The sequence below is a fragment of the Rhipicephalus microplus genome, chromosome X (assembly GCF_043290135.1).
Source record: "Rhipicephalus microplus isolate Deutch F79 chromosome X, USDA_Rmic, whole genome shotgun sequence".
Classification (NCBI taxonomy): domain Eukaryota; kingdom Metazoa; phylum Arthropoda; class Arachnida; order Ixodida; family Ixodidae; genus Rhipicephalus; species Rhipicephalus microplus.
Window position 1 is genome coordinate 366,415,378 of NC_134710.1, and position 21,903 is coordinate 366,437,280.

A 21,903-nucleotide genomic window follows, 5' to 3' on the forward strand; every position below is an offset into this window, starting at 1 on the left:
TCGCTGCTCCAACTCGAGCGTGAAAGGAAAATGCATGCATCGATTCCCATGAAACGAAGAAAGAAAAATGAAGTGGGCCGCGGCTGTGAAGAGAGCCACAGCGACAAACAGACTTTGGGAACCGAACGCTTAAGTCAGAGTAAGCGAAGATCATTTTATCACAGGTACGGATGTATTACGTACTAATGAAAAAAGCTTTCGCATGGATTTGCTGCGATATTATATGGAGAAATAAACTGTCGCGCAGGCGCACCTAGCAAAAATAATATGGAAACACGTGGCTGAAACCTACCTGCCATACGAGATGAGCGCCGGCAATCGCACCCATATATAATATATGACATAAACGTGAAAGGTTCACTGAAGAGTAAGTTTACACGAAGCGCTGGACGAGTTAATTTGCGTTTATATTAGTTAAACTGTGCGCCAGGATGGCACACAAAGTAAGAACGGCGTTAAACAAGCGCAGGGTTTCGATTATTCAGCGCCGTCTATGTCTGACTGTATTGTTTATGTGCCGCCGTGCCTCGCAGCTTGATCAAGATTAGCGTTCCAATAAGCATCTGACTTCGACTAAGAAATAGGTGGTCGAAAATTTCGGAGCCCACCACTACGGCGTCTCTCATAATCATATGGTGGTTTCGGTATGTTAAACCCCACGTATCAATCAATCAATCAATTGACTAAGAACTGCATATTATAGCGCGCTGAAGGCTAGAAAAAAATACAGGATATCTCAACGCGCTCAATAAGTGCTGCGCTTCATGCCGATAGACCGACGATGTCGGCCGAAGCAGCGATTCCGAAATGAACTCTTAGCACACTGCTACAGTCATCCCCATCCCCTGATATCTTTTAAATGGTGATTTTCATCTGCAGTAACGTATCATACAATGAAAACTGTCTTCTGTACTGAGTGATCTGCTAGCGAAATTGACAGTATACCCCGAGCTATATAAGAACATTTGATTGATTGATTTGTGGGGTTTAACGTCCCAAAACCACCATATGATTATGAGAGACGCCGTAGTGGAGGGCTCCGGAAATTTTGACCACATAGGGTTCTTTAACGTGCACCCAAATCTGAGTACACGGGCCTACAGCATTTCCGCCTCCATCGGAAATGCAGCCGCCACAGCCGGGATTCGATCCCGCGACCTGCGGGTCAGCAGCCGAGTACCTTAGTCACTAGACCACCGTGGCGGGGCTATATAAGAACATTGCAGATCATTTTAGTGCGGTAAAACAGTTTTCTTATAGTTCGTAGCTTTCGTAGTTTGTCATCGTCGCAGTCACAATTAGCAGAAACAAAAAAAAAAACCAACTTCTAAAGCACTGGCATTGCACAGAAAGATGCTTTTTTCAACGGAGCGGTACAAAAATGCACGCGTGCCGCTGCTAACCCGCATGGTGCGTCGAACCGGAAGCCGTCGTATCCCACAGTTCCCTGCAATTGCCCATATTACCGGTCACCTATTCAATCCTTCAACACATAGTGATAGTACTTAGCTCTATGGCTTGGTGGCGTGAGCCGCGGACCAATCTAAGGGGCACAGCCGGATACGTTCATCCATCCATCCGATTGGCTGCTGCGCGGGTTGTGCCTGGGTGCGCGAGGAAGGAGTGCCTCTCTCTGTCGTGCTCGTTGCCTCGTTGGTGGGGCATGGACGAAGCGGAGTGGAGGAGACGTGCTGTAGCAGAATCGCGAGTTGGGCGAGTTGGTGGATGTTCATCGTGGAATAGTTTACATCACAATGGGTTAGCCCGTTGCGCTGTAAATATTCCATGGTGGATGAGACGGACGAATGGATGGGCACACGGACGGATGGGTGGACGGACGGACAGGCACACAAACACTGAGACAGACATACAGACACACGGACAGACAAATGGACGGATCGACAGAGAGGCGCTTCGCCCCACTCATTATCATTCACCCCGTGTACAGCTGTGATTTTTTTCGTTTCGTCCGTCCGAATGAAGAGGTGCGCGGTGAATTTGAATCAGCTCCTGACGCCGTCCCGCGTCGAGGGTGGGCGTCGTGCCGTCTCACACCTCGCGCCAAGCGTCGCTTACGCGAGACGAAATAAAGGAAGGACCGTCGGGGTCGGCGAGCGGGACGGTCGGTTGGCAGGCCATTTCCCAGCGACCTGCAAAACAAGCCGCCGTGCAACGCAGTCGCACTAAAAATACGCCCACCCTGCTGCGGCCGGCTTGTTCGGCGGAAAGTGCGTAAGGGCGCAGCATCCGACGCAGATCCCCTACATCGATGGCGGCAGGGCGAGTGGGCGATGGTCGCGCGTACGCACTGTTGCTACGGCACTTGTGCGCCGTTCGTTCGGCTGCGGGCATTTGCCTTTGTAGCGGCACCTCGTGACTACAGCCATCGCTCTCGGCAGAACTGCAGGCAAAATCGAACATACGTGTATCTTGGAAGACTTGGGTATACTATCTTAGACATTCTTTTGGATATGATTATAATAGACGCCGCAGCGGAGGAGCTCCGGAAATTTTGACCACTTGGTGTTCGTTAACGTGCACTGACATCACTCACTACACGCGCCTCTACAATTTCATCTCCATCAAAACGCGACCGCCGCGGCCAAGACCGAATCCGTTGGGGGTGCCTTGTATGTCTATGTATACAGATACCTTTGACACTGGGGTATCGCTATCAGTTATGTCTGATACAATCTGTCGTATATTTTAAAATGAGAGGTGCACATTTAGCACTAGTTTCTGAGCCTGTTTACGATTTTGAGACGTGTTAAAATTAATGCGGATTATGAAACAATAATGCTTTGTGCTCCCTTCGTTCAATGAACTTTGTGTTGCGGCGGGCCGAGCAGAACCGGTTGCTCTGTTAACCCGCGTTCAGACTGTAGTCGCATCTGTCGTGTCGTATCGCGTAACAGCCGGAACATCGAATTGTGTTGCTAGCGACCACGAGTGTTCACATTGAGCCCTTCAGCACGATACGTTTTTTACGACGGTCCAATCACTGCCCCGAAGGAAACTGCGTTTCTTATTTTGCGAAATGGCGCTGATTAGCAAGCGGCTGTTAGCGGAATCGGAAGCGATTCAAGCTCAAAATGAGCTTATCATCGTGCATGAAGTTTACCGACGCAGAAGGAGGCGTCGTAGAACACAACAATGTGGGTGCGTGAAATATTCCTCAGCAGGACAGTTGACGGAGATTTCCACAATCTTTTCGCGAAGCTGAGGAGTGGCGATGCGGCGTTGTTCTACAACTTCGTGCGGATGTCTCCACTGCAGTTCGGCTTCCTTAAAACCCTTCTCCGACCGCTCATTCAAGTTCAAGTTCAAGAGACCTCACTGCGAGAATCTCTTGTCATCGGTAGAGCGTCCGAGAACGCGGTAAACAGCACTGGGGAGATCCACCCAGAAAGTTTATATGTTATGCCAATTGGATAGACATTAATATTCAGTCATTGAAAGAGGGTTAAGTAATCAATCAGTTACAAAGCAAGAAAAAGTCTGACTCGATCGATCTACCATGGTGTCTGTGCGTTTGTGTTTCTGTGAATCTGTGAATTGTGTTTTCCGAAAACACAATTCGCAAAGCTTGGTTTAAAGAACATCAAGAAGAGAGAAAAGAAAAAAGTGTGCACCAGCTTTAGTGTTGTCGGATTCCGGGCAGGTGCTTTTCGTGCAAGCGGAGCTGTATTCTTTGTATTTACTGCAGACAATTACCGCATTAGGCGCCCGTGCGTGATAAACGACCGCACGTTTTCATGCTTCCAACAATTGATTTTACCGAGTTCGACTCCAGCTTTTACTGTGCTTCGGAAATTTTATTAATAGCAGGTGCATGCATGCACGTACCCGGAAACGTTTGTTGTTGTTCTTGTTTTTTTCATTTCTACGAATGCTGTAACGAAACCCTTTTGCGCGTCAGGCGGCCGAAGGTGCTTGCTTTGTAAGCAGGTGTCGTGTACGCGTGTTCGCGTCATCGCTCAGGTTCCGTTTTTAGACGCCGGGGGTCGATCGCGTCTTGCAAAGGGCCGCGCGAGTGCGCTCCGGATGGTGGTCAGTGGTTGTAAGGAAGAGGGAAAAAAGGCACCTAATTTCTGTCTGCCTCGAAGGCGACACGGCGCAGTGCCTTATATGGGGGGGGGGGAGGGGGGATAAAAAGAAGGAAATAGAGGAAGAAATAGAGAGGCGAGCGACGGAAAATAGGAGATAAGAAAGTGGGGATCCGGTCGAAGCAGTACAAGAAGGACTGGGCACCACGATGCGAGAGCTTCACGGCGGCAGGAGACCGCGGAGGGCGAACCAGTCGGCGGGAGCTACGCTGTCGTCGGAGTGTGGCAGCTTGGGCTAGTTGGTATGGCATGACGATAGTTATAGCGCGAGAACAAAACGACGACACAGAGACAAGAAGGACACGAAAGACACTCGTGTCTTTCGTGTCCTTCTTGTCTCTGTGTCGTCGTTTTGTTCTCGCGCTATAACTATCGTCGTCGGAGATTGCGAGGGCGCGGCCGTCCAGCTTGAAATCCTCCGAGCGAATCGCTCCGCATACATTCTTCCCAAATCGTCGTCCGGCTGTGCCATTGTCCTCGCCCACTTTCTGGGCACTGGTAACTAGCACAAACTCTTTTTTTTTTGTGTGTGTGTGTGGGAGGGGGGGGGGGCCTTCAAATCAGCCCGAGGGTTCTATTTTCCACCCTATCGGAGCGCTATAGTCTTTTCATTGAGTTCACGCATGGAAGCATACGGGTGAAAAGCGACTATATTATATATATATATATATATATATATATATATACATGACTGATAAGCAGTGATGTTCCGTGCTACGACGAAGAATTCCTATTCAGAGAAGAGACATGAAAATTTCCTATTTCGGGGATTTTTTCCTGCACACGTTCACAAAATTCCCAGCATATTTCCCTGCACAACAGTACTGATTTCCGCCCCCCTCCACGCAGACACATACTATAATTACACGTGTCTCACGTACTGGCGACTTTTGAAATTGTGACTGCCCCGCCATGGTTGTCTAGTGGCTAAGGTACTCGGATGCTTACCCGCTGGTCGCGGGATCGAATCCCGGCTGTGCCGGCTGCATTTCCGATGGAAGCGGAAATGTTGTAGGCCCGTGTGCTTAGATTTGGGTACATGTTAAAGAACCCCAGGTGGTCGAAATCTCCGGAGCCCTTCACTACGGCGTCTCTCATAATCATATGGTGCTTTTGGGACGTTAAACCCCACATATTCACACACGTCTTGGGATAGATACGAGGAATGCTTAAAGAAATATTGCCACGAAATTACAACTGCGAAAAATAAATACTAACCCCAGGATTTGCCTTCACTCCTAAAATCTAATCCGAAAAAAATTGTGGAAAGTAGTAAGTCCTGATCGCGATGATAACTTCATTTCTTTACACGATGCAAATACCACTCCTTTTGCAGACACTAATTGTCCTCATGTCTTTAATTCTCTCTTTTCATCCGTGTTTACTAGCGAGCATGGTCATCTTCCAGAAATTGTTGAACGCGATTACTCATTCATGTCACCTATAGATATCACAATTGAAGGCATAGTTAAAATTATTGAAAATCTGAAGATGTCATCATCTTCTGGTATTGACGATATCAATTCAAAAATATTAAAGAACACTGTTTATGTGTCTGGCACTATCCTGTTTCACATTTTCCGGCAGTCGCTCACTACAGGAATGTTGCCTTCTGACTGGAAGATTGCGTAGGTAGTGCCAGTCCATAAAAGTGGTAAAGGTTCACCTGAAAATTATCGCCCCTTTTCCTTGACGTGCATATGTTGCAAGATGCTTCAGCATATCATAGCTTCTAACATTTATGCGCATCTAGAATCTAACAATTTCTTTTTCTCTAACCAGCACGGGTTCCGACAGGGTCGTTCTTGCAAGACTCAACTCTTTGAGTTCACCACCGACCTACATTCTAACATGAACAGTAATCTACAGACAGGTTGTTTATTTCTTGATTTTGCAAAGGCATTCGGTCGTGTTGCTCATTGTCGCTTGATATTAAAACTGTCATCACTAAAACTTGATTCACTCACGCTAACATGGCTCAGAAACTTCCTAACTAACCGCCAACAATTCACTATCGCCAAAAATCACTCTTTATCACTTTGTTACGTTTCCTTTGGTGTACCACAGGGCAGTGTTTTGGTCCCTTACTTTTCCTCATCTACATTAATGACCTGCCTGACAACTTATCCTCATGTATGCGTATATTTGCCGATGACAGCATTATCTATCGTCCCATCCGCAATAATAGCGACCATCTAGCTCTTCAAAAAGACCTCGAGCATATTAATGAGTGGTGCAAAACATGGCAGATGACACTTAATGTTTCCAAATGCAAACTAGTTACCTTTAGTCGCAAACGTGATAACTTTAATAGCCAATACATAATTGATAATAGCATTGTAGAACGCACTGATCATTACAAATACCTAGGCATAAACTTAACTTCTACACTTTCGTGGTCCACACATATCACTTCTATCTGTGCCAACACATCAAGATCATTAGGTTTTTTGCACCGAAATCTATACAGTGCTCCCTCCGATGTGCGCAAACTGGCTTATCTTTCTCTAATCCGTCCTCATCTGGAGTTCGCATCCTCCATTTTGTCACCATATCAGCGATACCTGATAGATAAGTTAGAATGTATACAGAACAGAGCTAGTCGATTCATAGCGCGTAATCACAGCTACCCGTCCAGCGTAGCACAGATTAAACATAGCCTTGCACTCGAGCCACTGAAAATTCGCCGCGACATCTCACTTTCATCACTATTTCACAAACTCATCCACACCAGCTTGATGCCATCCGTTCACCTTAATCTAGCACATCGAACTTCGAGCATACTACATAACACCTTTAGCTTGTCACGCATGTACGGCGATACTAACGCTTTCAACCAGTCGGCTCTTCCACGAGCTATTCGTTTGTGGAATGATTTGCTAGATGATCTTGCGTCAGAACAAGACCACACGAAGTTCTGTCATACTCTTAAAAATACTTATGCACCAAAAACTGCTCTATCGCATCTTCGTAATCATCTGTGCTTATAGGACTGTTGCCGATGTTTTTGCACTATTGCTAGGTTGTAGTTACTGTCATAATATTTTTTTGTATTTCACCTTCACATACTGTAACTCACTTTTCTAGTATTTTTTTGCTTACATGTTTATAAGTTGAACTGCATTTCCTATTATATTCAATATTTGCCTACGCATGTGTAGATATATATGTATATATATTTTTCTGACATATTATCTGTACCGCCCCCCTTACACAATGCCCCTCGAGGGCTCTGTAAGGTACTGTAAATAAATAAAAATATCAATCAATCAATTGAAATCGTGACTAGCCCCTCTTCTGCCGCACCAAAAAGCGTGACTAATTTATTAATTCATATACTGTTAGTACACTGGACATTGTTGGCTTCAAGTCTAACGCCACTAGTGAACTAGAAATCGCTCCGCGTCAATATCAGAAACAAATCTCAAACGTGCACGCTTGCGAGGTGCATGCGTCAGAACCGATTACAGCCGATGAAGGCGCACTGGGACCGCTAATTATCGGTCGTCATAGGAGAATTTAACCATTCCTAAAATTCCCTGCAAATAAAAAAGATTCCCCTTTTCCCCTAGGCAGTGACGAAACATCACTGCTGATAAGGGAGCACGCGTTGTCTAAAGTCTAGGCCAATTCGTTGCAGTTCTCTGCATCACTCGCGTGCGCGTTTTAGCCGTGTGCAACCAGTTCTAGAGGCCTTGATAGCGTCACAGTGGGGTACGTAGTACATAATTAATCCAAAAGGCCTCTAAAGCGGAAGTATTGTACGCGGGTCGGGTGAGTCTGATAAAAATTAACCACCAGGTAGCCATGCTGTCTGCCGTTGTCGTGTCCTGCAGCAAGACTCAAGTGCGCTCGTGTATTTTCCAATTTCTGTTATTGCTCTGTGTTCAGTGGACGACAGAAGCGTTGAGCAGTTCAGCCCTGTCAGGTCAGACAAATTACATGCGATCATGTTCGATTCTGTAACTCTACGGTGCCATAAATATATTTCGGATCGGTCTGTCTGCATGCGTATATAAGATGTAGTCCTCAGCTTGTGCGTGGGTTGCTTTTAGTTGGAAAGGTAAAACAATTCTTGCTTTGAGGATGGAGTCTCTAGCGCTTTGCTGGTCATGACGATGACGTCCCCGGGCTTGTCAGATCAATGCTTGTTGAACCTCTGGGTATCTATTACTCAGCTCTTAATCGTTATAATACGGAGGGTATTGACATTCCGGCGTCACGTTGGAAAGTGTAATTTTAAGGGCTCGTTTTCTTTGTTAGACACAATAGTAATTTGAAGTAAAGGACAATAATGCCAGCGAAAATATAGGGGACATTATCAATAGTAATTGTATTGTAACTGTGACGAACAAAGAAGAAAAAATTGGCCTCGTATCTGTATGTTACGCTGCAAATGTCGTCGAAAGACGAAAATCTTGCGTCTGGAGAGAGTGAACAAAACGTTTATTTGATATTCTGCGTAAGAAAATTTGTGAATGGTATTCTGGAGGTGCTGCTTCAGAAAGCTTCGAGGGTGCAGCGGAGGCTAACGAGCGCATCAAGTCCCGTCACACGTGAGACATGAGCGCTATCTGGCAGTTGTCTTGGAAAACAAAGTGCGCGGCGTGCGCGCCTGTCTCGGAGGTGATGAGGTGTAGAACGCAAGGCGATGGGTAGGTGCCAACACCGTGTCGTCTTAGCAAAGCGTTGAAAACATTTGCCTTTTCGTGCAAGCGTTGCATGGCCAGCGCAGCGTGATAAACGCTACGGTCCTTAGAATTACTTATGTAGGCCTTTTCTAGTAAGAGACACACACAGAATATTGACGTGTTGCTATGGTGCCTCAGACATGCGCAATAATTGCTTTTTAACTGACAATTGCACAAGTATGAATGCTGAACCTTGAGCTGTATTGGTGGGCGCTGCGGATGGGGTCGGCCGTTTGGATTATCATCTGGTGCCTTTTAGAGTACCGTTAACTGCGGACAAACAGACAAATGTACAGACAGACCAAAATTTTTTTCGTCGAAGGTCCCTAAAAAATAATATCGTCTCTAAAATGGACAAAAGAATGACGTGCCACTGATAAGAACTGGGAGGGGAGTCATGACTAGAGACTGAATTTTAGACAAATGCCTATTTTGTTTCTTGCATTTCTATTGTGCCATTTTGATATATGAGCATGAATTAGAGGTAAAGGAGAAGTTTATTGTGTTTTATAGTGCCTATAAATGCCTCTTTTTGCTGCTCTTGCCTAAACGCCTATAACTGCCTATAAGTGCCTATTTTCCAAATCAGCCCCTAAATGAGTGCTATTTAGTCCCAAATTTAGTTTTTGAACGTGGTTGGAAACCGTTATTCATGTGAAAGAGTCAACATTGATATTTCCAAACACTATGAAGTTCAACAATGTTCTCTAGTTCAAGCAACATCCACAAAACAATCGCTAACTGCAGTGAAATGGCACTCGCTGGCCACCATACGCCACAGAGTGCATGCTGCGAGCGATTGGAGGAGGAGCATGAGGAGTGCAAAAGAAGCTATTTCTGCAGCCCTAAGTGGAAGCACGTCTCAGCGCCTGCAGAGGAATGAGGAGAGAGAAGTAACGATGGGATAAGAAAATCCATGAGTGGCGGCTATGGCCGATGTCTTTTACAGACATCTGTCCAGTGTCCTGAAGGACATGAAGAACCGCCCTGAAAACCTGGGTGTTGCGATCGAAAAGGAACAGCAGGTTTTTCTGTGCAGCCGCGGGTAGGTGGAGAACACATGAAAAACGATGGAGGGCCACTCACGGAATGCTCATGTTGATTCAGTGGTGGCGACGGCCGCCATATTGTTATACATTATACAGCGAAGCCTAAGACAGGCACCGGCATCTCCACAATCAACGATGTATTTAGCATACATTCACCCTGTGCCTGAATACGCTTTTGATGAGATTCTTTGGAATATGTCTTTAAGTGACAAACGTGAAAAAAATACAAAACAGATCTGCAAGATTTTTTAAGCCATTACTCAAAAACTACAGCTGTACCAATATAAAAAATGAACTGTAGCAAGGGAATTACTACCATCGCGTCGAAATAAACTGAGGTTAAACCTCCTATGTGAAGTATTTCATGGTAAAACTTCCATTCAAAAATGCACGTACCAAACAGTCCTCTTCGTGCAATGGCAATTGTTCTGAGGTTTTATAATGTCGTATCAGAGCTTATTTTTGTATTAAGTCGTTTTTTGTTAGTTTCATGACTGAATGAAATGGCTTAAAAAGAGGTACAAGTGTGCTGTATCAATGAAGACGTGTTGTCTTTGACATTGTAACCTATCAGCTGCAGCACCTTCGGGTAAGAATGTGATGTACACGCGGCTTTTATTTTGTTTGTAATTTACTTTTTAAGCACCCCTCTTTAGGGGACATAACTTGTAGCTAGACACTAGAAGTTTTTGCGTGCCCAATGAAAAGTGTTTTACCACGGTGATTTTTCAAATTGGTTCGCTACGAGACGCAAAACCATGATGCGAAGAGGCAAGCTTGAGTCACTTGCCTCTCGCCCCGTGTAGCCATCGCGAGCCTAATTCTTTCCCTTCTCTCTTCAGTTTTGGGGCTGGAGGATCACATGATGCGTAGGCACCAAGAACATCATGCGTAATCAAGGTCGTGTGCCCATGACTCGTGCACGTACACTAATAATGTTGTGCTGTTTCGGCGTTTTCTCTGTTGTGCATTACCGGTTTCTGTAGGATGGATCGGTCAGTGCGCGTACTTATGGAGAGGCTGGCATAGATCATGTATCGTGACCTCTATACACGGCGTCGCTCTGCTGAAACTGCGGTCAGAGACGACGCACCATCACAAGCTGAGCTTTGTCAGGGTTGGCGAAGGCACAATGCAGGAATGAGGAGACCACGAACGCAAGCGAAATGGGGTAGTAGTTGTAGTAGTGGTGGCAGTAGCAGTAGCATATAGTAGTGATAGTAGTGGTGGTTTCCGTAGTGGAGGTCTCCGAAAATTTTGACCATCTGGTGTTCTTTAGCGTGCACTGACATTACGCCGTACGCGGGCATCTACCTTTTCGTCTCCATCAGGATGCGGCAGCCACGGCCGGAATCGAACCCGCGGCATTTATATGAGCAGCGGAGTGCCATAGCCACTGGTTCACCGAGCCAGACTTGAAACGAGGCCTATTAGTGTATAGCATCTCGCGGCTATTGAAAACAAAACTAAATATAATAAGAAGCTGACATTCCGCTTGCGTGTTTTATCACATTTCTCAGCTTTCATTCATTATATTCACTTTGGAAGGGCAGCTTAAAGACACAGGGAAAAATGTCATAAAGGCAAAGACGTACCGCTGTCTTTCTTTGTTCTTTGCGCTTCCCTTTCTAAATTATATTAATCTGCTTACCTAAACAAGGTACCCGTCATTCATGCTACACATCAGAACACACAAATTACAGATGCCAACTAGAATAATGTCACGTACAACGCTCTTAATGAGGTACCGTTTAGAATGCAGGATACATATAACCAGGAGACGGGGCATTTTTCGTCTATTTTTCTAAATATAGGTGGCATTTAACAAAGTTCGGATGATGAGTGTATACGATGAGCGACGTCAGCACACCAATGTCAACGTAGAGGTGCGGCGTAAAAGCAGGACCATTCGTTGCTGCATGTCACTCCCTCCATCTTGGGGCGCATTATCGCGAGAAGGGCAAGTTGCACTCAGTAGAAATTTTGCGTTTTTGCGTGACATGTAGCGTTGGAAATCTTAACATGTTCCTGAGTGCCCAATGCATCCGTTACGCTTGTCAGCTCGAAATGCCCAAACCTAGTGAGGGGTCCTGTAATGTGTTCACCGATCGGTGAGAAATTGATCCTACGCGATTAGATCTGACATCCCTCCCTTCTGGGGTATCAGTGGTCTGGTTATTTGATCCTGCGCTGCTCTTCCCAGTCATGACGAAATGAAAGATACCCACGAAAGTTTTGATTGGACGGTGGACACTTGACTCCCAATGCTAGACAATAAAACGAAAGGCTGTAATCTGCGAATTGTGCGGAAAATGCATGCGTATGCTCAACCATTGGTGCCTTTGTGCTATCTTAAACAATATCTTTTTTCTGCTTGTTGTCGCAAATACAAGTCACCGACGTCCTTGTTTTAACTTATTTCAAGTTTTGTAGAAATTTATTGTGCCTATATTTATAATTTTAAATACCTAAAACAGTGTTTTACCTGCCTGTCTTTGGTGCCTAAAACACACTTTTAGTGCCTAAAAATCCGGCCTCTACTCATGACACGGCTGCTCGATCTCCCCCTTTGGTGCGGCCCGCCGAATGCTTCTCCCCGCCTGTGAGAGCGCTAGTTTCCTTTCAATCCGCCGCGTTGGTTATGGCGCTAGTATCGGCGACACAGGTGTTTGTACCCATTGATTGATATGTGGGGTTTAACGTCCCAAAACCACCATATGATTATGAGAGATGCCGTTGTGGAGGGCTCCGGAAATTTCGACCACCTTGGGTTCTTTAACGTGCACCCAAATCTGAGCACACAGGCCTACAACATTTCGGCCTTCATCGGAAATGCAGCCGCCGCAGCCGGGATTCAAGCACGCGACCTGCGGGTCAGCAGCCGAGTACCTTAGCCACTAGACCACCGCGGCGGGACGGTGTTTCTACCCATAGGCTCCTCTTAGATTTTCCTTGCCTGCCGGATTATCGGCGGTCACTTGGAAAGCGGTCGTCGTCGGAACTATGGTGGTGGCGCCACCTATGTATGGGTGTCATATAAGATTTTACGTTTTTGAGCTTATATGCAACGAAAATAACGTTAACAAGTTTTAAAAAGGCGTAAACGCAATTGTAATTAACCCTACGTGAGTGACGCCGTCATTCAGCAGGCAACTTCAATATAATGCTTAGCCTCTGGAATTAGTAGCAAACGTCAAAATCGGCAATCTCAAAGGCCAAGTACAAAGACCCTTACTCCTACGTAGGCAGCGCCGTCATCGATGACGGGCGTTTCGCGCTCATCCGGCAAGCAAGGGCAACGCCTCCTCTATTCAGATGCCTGCCGCATCAGGAGGAAAACAGCTGCCACACTCTTTCTTTCCTTCATTTTAGAATGTTGTTGGTCGCTAGCGTCACCTGTGGCAGACGGTGCAACAACGCACACTTTGCATAGCCTCCGAAATAGTGGTGCACAGTTACAGGCACGGAGGAAGGAACCTTTCCTTCCTCCGTGGTTGTAGGTCTCGAACAACTCTCGACTGACGCGCCCGTATGGGCTGCAGATGAAAAGCGCTTAGCTGGTACGGCCCGCTGCCGTGATGATAGGGTTGGTCGCGAGCGCCACTGAGCGGCGCTTGCTCAAAACTGAAGGCTGGCCAACGCCGCTGGGAGTGCGAGCATTGGTGCGAGCCATTCCTCAGGCAACTTTCTAGAGGAGGCGTTGGCAGGGAAATCTAGGAGGCTATGTTCTACCAAAGCTTCCTTTCGCTACAATGGGCTATCTGCGCCGGCAGTTTCACGTGTTTCTGATACGCTCTATTTCTGATCAGTGCTTTGTCATGCTCTCATAAGTAAGCTGCATCACTTTAGCTGGATTAGTGGCCGATGACTGAGTGACGCATATTAGTGCAATAAATACGATGAACGCTGGAAAGAAGACCGTCCCGGCTGCGGCGGTTAAAGCGCCTGTACTATGCGATTTCTGCACATTAAAGAACTCCGCACGGTTGAAAATATCTTAAGCCCACCAAAGGGGGAGATCGAGCGGCCGTGGTCGTGAGATAACGCTTTAGGGTAGATATATGCGTTTGTGCGTGTGTGCTTGGCAGCATTGCGTTTACGTAGAATTTAGGAAGCGCGACACGCACTGTGCGTCCGATCCGACGTACGCGTGGGTGCGGCAGCCGGAATGGTGACATTTCGTCGCTCCTGACCGCCGGTTCGAACGTCCGACGTACGTCAAAGGAACTAGGTTGTAGTACCAGTGCCTCCCGTGTGATTTATAGTTATTTTGTCTGCCACTAGCGAGATGAATAGACAGCGCAAGTGTGTTTTTCTCTAGCACTAGCAGTTGAATCGTCTGAGGCTTCAGTGCCGAGAAATAACAGCATCCATGCGTTTTTTTTTTTTTTCTGCACAACCGTTGTGGAAGAAAATTCTCGCTTTTCCTGCGCGCAGGCGTGCTACCCCGACAACCAGGACGAGCAGGGCATCGGTGCGATGCGTGGAGGAGACCGCTGGCGCTAGGCGGCGGCGGGCTGACGCCCCATGATTCAGGTGATGGATACCACATTGTCGGCCACTGGCGCCGAGGGCCAGCCGCTGCTGTGCAACGGTGCGGCGTCGGGCGCCTCATCTGGTGTCGGCGGCACCTCGGGCCTGCACCACTCGTGGCCCGAACACCACGCCAGCTGCGACGAGTATCGCAACCGGCGCGACAAGAATGGCGACCTGCTCGCGTGCGACACGGTCATCAGCATCGGCACCACAGCCTCCCCCGTGGAGCGTGGCGGCGAGCCGCGGCTGCTGCAGGAGAAATGGAAGACCCTGGTGGCCTTCACCTTTCTGTCGGCCAACCTAATCCTCAACCTGACGTGCTTGGCCTACGTGCACGAGCGCATTCCCGACCGCGCAAAGTACCCGCCGCTGCCGGACGTTTTCTTTGACCTCTTCCCGCCGCTTGACTGGGCGCTCGATGTGTCCGAGTCCATCATCATATTCTGCATCTGGTCCACGCTTGGCTTGCTGCTCATCCACCGCTACAGGTTCGTGCTGTCTGCGCTAGTATGCCCCTAGGCAACCGCTCCTAGTTAGGGCTTGGTTCTGCCTAATTTCACACCTCAGAAACGTGGAAAATTGGGCAGAAAGTGAGTTGTTGTTAATATAAAGTTATTCACATAAATATAATTATTATTCATGCTTATGTATTATTTCACAGGTGCATATCTGTATTGAGAAGGAAATGGTTAATTCATTGTTAAAAAGTCAGACTAGTTAGTAAGGAATAACCACAAAAGAAGGTGAGTTGGGCAAACATGGATACAAGAAAAGAGAATGCAGTTGTGTTGTCTAGTTTGCTTCTCTTTTATCCATGTTTGCACGCTTTATCTTCCTTTAAGATAAATGTGCTCTACAGAGTACGTGCGATGTGTACAAAGATCTTACATTGTCTTGTGGTCTTGTTTTGCTATATGGCACTTCCTGCAGCACATGGAACAGTTGCCTAGCTAAATCTTCTCACATTAAGTTCGATCAAAACATGCAGCAAAGTATTGGAGTTGTTTGGAAATTTGTGAAAACTCGTTATTGGGCTAGTTTATTTAATTAGCAGCAGCAACAGGCACCAAAGAACATGAGCAGCGACTGAGAAGATCACAAAAGGGCTGGATTTATGTGGAGCTCCTTACTTCTGCTTGGTTTTCTTTAGTGCCTTCTGCTGTTGTTTGGTTTTTACCAGATGGCACTAGAGAACTGGAACTTGATCTATTTCAAAGAAATTTACTCTCACTAACACTAGCAAAGCAGTTTTAAAAGATAAGTTTTGATGAGGCTTGAAAAAGGCTGTTTTATGGCTGCATGAATATTTGAAACTTCCGATTATTGAATGAACGAGCAAGTCTGCGAACAGGCAAGACTCGTTCACACACTGCTTCAGATTCAACAAACTGATAGTAAATAGCGTAATAGACTTGATTTCAGTGCTAACAAAAAATAAACTGGTCTGTGTTGGCTTCAAAGAATATTCCACAGATTTAACTAACAGCCTGATCAAATTTTATGTAATGACAAGGTGGCATTTGATAGTAAAGGAGGAAATCATAGCATGAGGAAGCAGTGGCGTAAACGAATGCGCTATTTAAAGCTTCGTTGCATTACTTAAGATTTATTACATGATTTTACTTATATTTCCTTTGAGTGTTTGAGAACTGCCTCTTGCATGACATTTGGGGTGTACAAAAATAAACGCGTAGTTTTCAAGCCTTTGCACGCCATCTGTGTCACTCGAGATAAAGAAAATGCTGCATCAAATATGACACTTTCAACTGATAGACGAAAAGTAAACAATCGCAAAGTTAGTGTAAATATATACTGCCTTTAAAACTGCATCGCATTTAGACGGTTCATGTAGACCATGATCTTTTATAATTAAGAGGGTTTACTGACTTCTGCGCCTATGTTTGACGTGGTACATATAGATTAACACACAGTTTAATTGCGAAGTACGCTGCCTCTTACCTTTAGTGGTAGTAGAAACAGCTCAATGTTTGGCCTATTCTGTACAAAGTTTACCCCACCTATTTAACTGCACAGCCAAATTCTACAACAGAAAAGTTGTGGGGATCCTTAAGCTTGGCCTTTAAGAGTTGAACGTGATAGCAACATCCAGTTCCTAGTGCGTACTTCAACCACTTGGTGAATATTTTTCTCTTTGCATGATCTTATGCAAGAAATTGAAATTGTATATTACTATATGTAATTGTTAAATGTTGGAAGTGATTTGTGTCACTAAAGCATTCGCATATGGCTGCAGTCTGTGGGATCGGTAGCATGCTTTAAGCGAGCAGTTATGTGCATGAAATCATTCGGAACTTGCTATGCACCCACTACGTGTACATAAAAGGAAATACGTGGAGTAACAAGTGTACATGCCTCTTGTAATTGGTGTCCAGCTTCAAGTCACAAAGTCCTTGATAATCGCTTGTTATGATGCCCGATGGCAATGAAGCTTGTACCACGCAATATTGCGGTTATCTTACATGTTGCATTGTCAAGCCTGACGTGTACAGGACGAGTGTTTGTAAGGCCGGAACCTTATTTTCACTGCATTCCCAATCAAACGAATGACTGTGTGGTAAACCACCCACTTGCCACACAAACGGCCCAGGTCTAATCCTCAGTAGGACCCAGAAATCTCTATTAACATTAATTTTATTTTCATCATTCTTCATTTTTTGGTCATGCACAAGATGGTTATTTTTCGCTCACAAGTGCCCACGCTGACTCCCAACGCCGACACAGACCTCGAAATTTCTGGGAAATGGTCTCTTTAATGCTATCATGTTAAAGTTCATTGTTTGAAAGCTCTAGAGATTTCTATTATTTCCATCGCCGTGCGCCTGGAAGCTTGGCAGCAGGGCGTTTGCCGCGGATGGCCGATCTAAGCTGCAACAGCGGCGCCACCGCTGCGGACATACTATGCTAGTACTCTCCGCGGCCGCTGTTGCTCCCACCTCCCTTTTTAGCCACCGTAGCCCTGCATCACACTAGTGTCATTGTCAATAGGCATGCCATGAAAATATTTACCTTAATGTCAGAATAAAATGCTTCTGCAGTTGCTGAGCTACACATGTGCTTTGAGCAGTCTAGTGTACAGCAAGATTTCTGCATACAAGAAATTTGTAAGTTGGATGTAAACCCAGCTTCAAACATTTGTGTCAGTACTCCTTCAAATCTTTGTAAACTCAATTGGAACATTTTATGTGACATTGGCGCCATCTTAAATGAGCTTCCCAACATAAGTAGTGCTCTCTTTTCACTGCCACTAATACAGTCGGCACACATTTTTATTTTTGACAGACTGTGCGCAGCAAAAAGTCTGTCATGTTAAACTTATTTTGTTAGTTTCATATCGGCACAGTAGTTGTTTTTATTACTATTATTATTGACAGGATGGTAGTATTGAGTGTCATACCAGCAGCCAATAGTATGAGTAATAATAATAATCTCATAATATTGGCTGCTGGTATGACACCCAACACTGCCATCCTGTCAACTAATTTTTCTAGTTCTCCAGAAATTGGTACATTGCTAGTACTGCGATATTCATGCACAGAAGACGACTGGCTTGTCACAGTTCTTTGAACCTTTCTTAATTCTTATTTAATAACCATCTAGACATATCCATATTGCATGAGTGGGTATGCAGGGAAGGGGTGAAAAAGAAGCTTCTGACAAAGGTTCTTGAGCAGGTATTTCAAGCATAGTCAGGGCAATGTTGCATGATCTCAGTTTTGTATTATTTAATGAAGTATGTTAAGACATTTACAATTTTATTTTGAATTAATATACTTCTTTTATTTTTGCCCTTCGCAGGTGGATTGTCTTGCAACGTGTTTTTTTCATTATGGGTCTTTTATACTTTATGAGGAGTATTACAATGTTTGTCACACGAATCCCTGTTGCAAGTACAACGTACTACTGTTCTCCAAAAGTAAGTAGCAGCATTTTTCATCCCAAGTTGGTTAGGACTTTCTGTTGGCAACTGCTTCGGAAGTTGTGTCTTTTTTGCCTGCTAGAGTTTGTAGCACCCACAAACAACAAGTAGCACCACAGGCACTGCATTCATAACTCTCATCACTGCAGGGGGGAATAGGGAGCTCCAAATGTCAATTTTTTTTGTGTGTGTGCGCATGAAGTTGTAGTACCTGTGGAAGAAACAGCAGGCCAGATTTTGATGATGCACATTTTTGTAGAGTATGACAATTGTGATAAGAACGAGGCAGATATGATGTGACTCTCTCGGTTTAAAAAAAAAAACTCGTGTGCATTTTGTTGAAAAAACTAGTGTGCGGCACCACATGTTGGCCAGAATTATGCAACTATAACTGTGATCGAGGCATTATTCAAGCTTTTCTGTCGGGTCAATAAGGAATTTCAGAACAACTCGAGATGTCTACTGCACGGAAACGATATAAGCTGCTGCTTTGTTCAGCATATTGCACAAAAGCATCTGTTCATCACCATGGAATTCATGAGTGCTATTACAATCCTTAATCACTGAATGCAAACATGAACTTGGTTTTGTGTGGAAATACAAGTAAAATTATAGGCTTTTGTCGGCAAAGTCGAGCCTGAAATCATCATAGTTTCTAAAATTATTTTGAAAGCTTGAGTATTGATGAACAAGTGCGCTCTAAACATTTGAAACAATTATTGTTGCTGAAATTCATATTTTTGATACAGCTTTTAGTGTACACTCTTAAAAAAGATCAAATAAAAAGGGTGTCTTTTTGTCTCCCAACAATAATTGTCATTAGGCTTGTATGTGCTTCCTTTCTTGAAAACTCGGCTCTGGTCTCTCTTCTATCGAGAATGCTATGTAACACTGATAATGCGCATGTCGTTCGTGACGTGACCGGAATGTACACGGGCGCGCAGCGATAGCAAAAGGAAGGAATGCAAGACAGGTGACAATTGTTGTTATGGGACAAAAAGACGCCCTTTTTACTCGATCTTTTTTTAGAGTGTAGCTAGTTGATATTTATTCTGTAATATTCAAGTAAGATATCAGCTGGGTTCTTGACCTTTGTATAAATTTCTGTTCTCACACTGGAAAAGCATACATAATGACAAAAAAAATAGAAAATCTGTGAGTTGTCTCAAGTTTTAGTAGAGCACACTATTTTCATGCACTCACTGGTTATGTCATTTTGAGTGGTAGACATCAAAAAATCATTTCCTTTTTCTTGCACTGTCTGAAGAAACAACAGAAAGGCTATGTGCAGGTGAACTTGCTCCTTTTCCTAAAATCAGCATCAGGTAGAGAAGAACCCTTTGAATTCAGGTCCTAGTCCCATATATTGACCATTGTTCTCTTTTGATTTCATTTCTTTGTATCAGTTGTTTTGCTCATTTAGCAATACTGGGTATAACTGCAAAGGAGGTCTAGATAATTTTAGTCATCGACTCATAGTGGAAACAATGGAAAACAAAAGCAGTCACTTTTAAGATCAGTCCTGGCTACATCATTTTTCTTCATATCAGAAGCCACTCCGAAACATACTGTCACGGGGTCGTGACGTGGCCGAAGGCAGGAGACTTCGTGTTAGGATTTAACTGTTTATTTGGGCGAACCTGTGCCCGGTAAACTGAAAGTCCAATTACAGCAGCAGTCTCGCACAGATAGCAGTCTCGGACTGATAGCGGCGAACGGAGCGTCGGCCTTCGATCAACAACTGACAAGCGGCGAAGCGCGTCGGCATTTATACTCTTGCCGTCGAATGTTCTAGCGTTATCGCTGGCGGTGGCGTAGCTTCCAGAACAATCTGTACCGTTCGCACAGTGGCCGTGATCTTATCGAAATGATCTACTACAGTCCGGAACCTTCTAGAAAACTGCAGGCGCGGTTTGCGCTGAGAATCGTGCGGTGTTTTCGGACGATAACAAAAACTTGGGAAATGGAACGTGGCATTGCCCCCCTCTGAAAAAAAGGCATCGTCCCGATGCTTTAACTAAAGATGAAAGTACAATAATAATGCAAGAAAGTACAATGAATAAATTACGATACAACAATAATACAAAAAACACTAGTTCAGTTTGTTAACGCGCATGAAACGGCTTGAGGCGCGCGACATGGACGACTTCAGGTCGCGACCGGCGTCGTTGAGAGTTCGTGATGCCGTCGGGGACAACCTCGTAATCAAGTGGGCCGAGCCGTCGAACCACCCTGTACGGTCCGAAGTACCGTCGCAGAAGCTTTTCACTTAGTCCACGTCGGCGTATCGGCGTCCACACCCAAGCACGTTCACCGGGCTGGTATTCCACGAAGCGTCGTCGAAGGTTGTAACGGTGGCTGTCGGTCGTCTGTTGATTCTTGATACGGAGACGCGCAAGTTGTGGGGCTTCTTCGGCGCGTTGAAGGTACTCGCTCACATCGAGGTTTTCTTCGTCGGTGACGTTGGGTAACATGGCATCGAGCGTTGTTGCCGGGCTCCTTCCGTAGACCAATTTGTATGGCGATATCTGCGTCGTCTCCTGCACCGCCGTGTTGTATGCGAAGGTCACATACGGAAGAATGGCGTCCCACGTCTTGTGTTCGACATCGACGTACATTGACAGCATGTCGGCGATCGTCTTGTTAAGCCGCTCGGTGAGGCCGTTGGTCTGTGGGTGGTACGCTGTCGTCCGGCGGTGGTTTGTTTGGCTGTATGCCAAGATTGCTTGAGTTAAGTCGGCAGTAAATGCCGTTCCTCTGTCGGTGATAAGGACCTCTGGGGCACCATGACGTAGGACGATATTTTCGACGAAGAATTTAGCTACTTCGGATGCACTGCCTTTTGGCAGGGCTTTTGTCTCGGCGTAGCGGGTGAGGTAGTCGGTAGCTACCACGATCCACTTGTTTCCGAAAGCCGACGTCGGGAACGGCCCCAGTAGGTCCATACCAATCTGCTGGAAAGGTCGGCAAGGTGGATCAATTGGCTGCAGAAGTCCCGCTGGCCTTGTCGGCGGTGTCTTGCGTCGCTGACAGTCCCGGCATGTTCTCACATAACGGGTGACGTCGGTGGTAAGACGTGGCCAGTAGTACCTTTCTTGTATCCTCGCGAGCGTGCGAGAAACACCGAGGTGCCCTGCCGTCGGATCGTCGTGAAGGGCCTGCAGGAGTTCTGGTCGCAGAGCTGAAGGCACCACAAGAAGGTACTTAGCTCGAAGCGGTGAAAAGTTTTTCTTTTGTAGAAGACCGTTTCGTAGAAAGAACGACGCAAGTGCGCGCTTGAATATCTTCGGGACTTCGGCGGTCCTGCCTTCGAGGTATTCTATCAGGGCCTTAAGTTCCGGGTCGGCCCTCTGTCGTTCAGCGAAGTCGTCGGTAGTTATCGTTCCTAAGAAGTAGTCGTCATCCGGGTCGTCGGGTAGCGGTTGGTCGACAGGCGCACGAGAGAGACAGTCGGCGTCGGAGTGTTTTTGCCGGACTTGTAAATGACAGTAATGTCATATTCTTGAAGTCTCAGGCTCCATCGTGCGAGGCGACCTGAGGGGTCCTTCAAGGTGGCTAGCCAACACAATGCGTGGTGGTCGCTC

At 45.8% G+C, this 21,903-nt stretch overlaps 1 protein-coding gene across 8 annotated transcripts in view; it reads left to right on the forward strand.

Moving 5' to 3' along the window:
* Positions 1-21,903, forward strand: part of LOC119161099 (phosphatidylcholine:ceramide cholinephosphotransferase 2) — a 294,133-nt gene that overhangs the window by 208,063 nt on the left and 64,167 nt on the right. For 6 of the 8 annotated variants that reach the window (XM_075879920.1, XM_037413434.2, XM_037413435.2 and 3 more), the window contains 2 exons: positions 14,284-14,870; positions 18,199-18,316. In XM_075879920.1, coding sequence (XP_075736035.1) covers positions 14,374-14,870; positions 18,199-18,316 — 615 coding nt within the window. In that variant the 5' untranslated portion in view covers positions 14,284-14,373. Of the gene's footprint in view, positions 1-13,897; positions 14,078-14,283; positions 14,871-18,198; positions 18,317-21,903 lie in introns of those variants that run through there. The other 2 variants (XM_075879925.1, XM_075879924.1) reach the window with 2 other exon arrangements.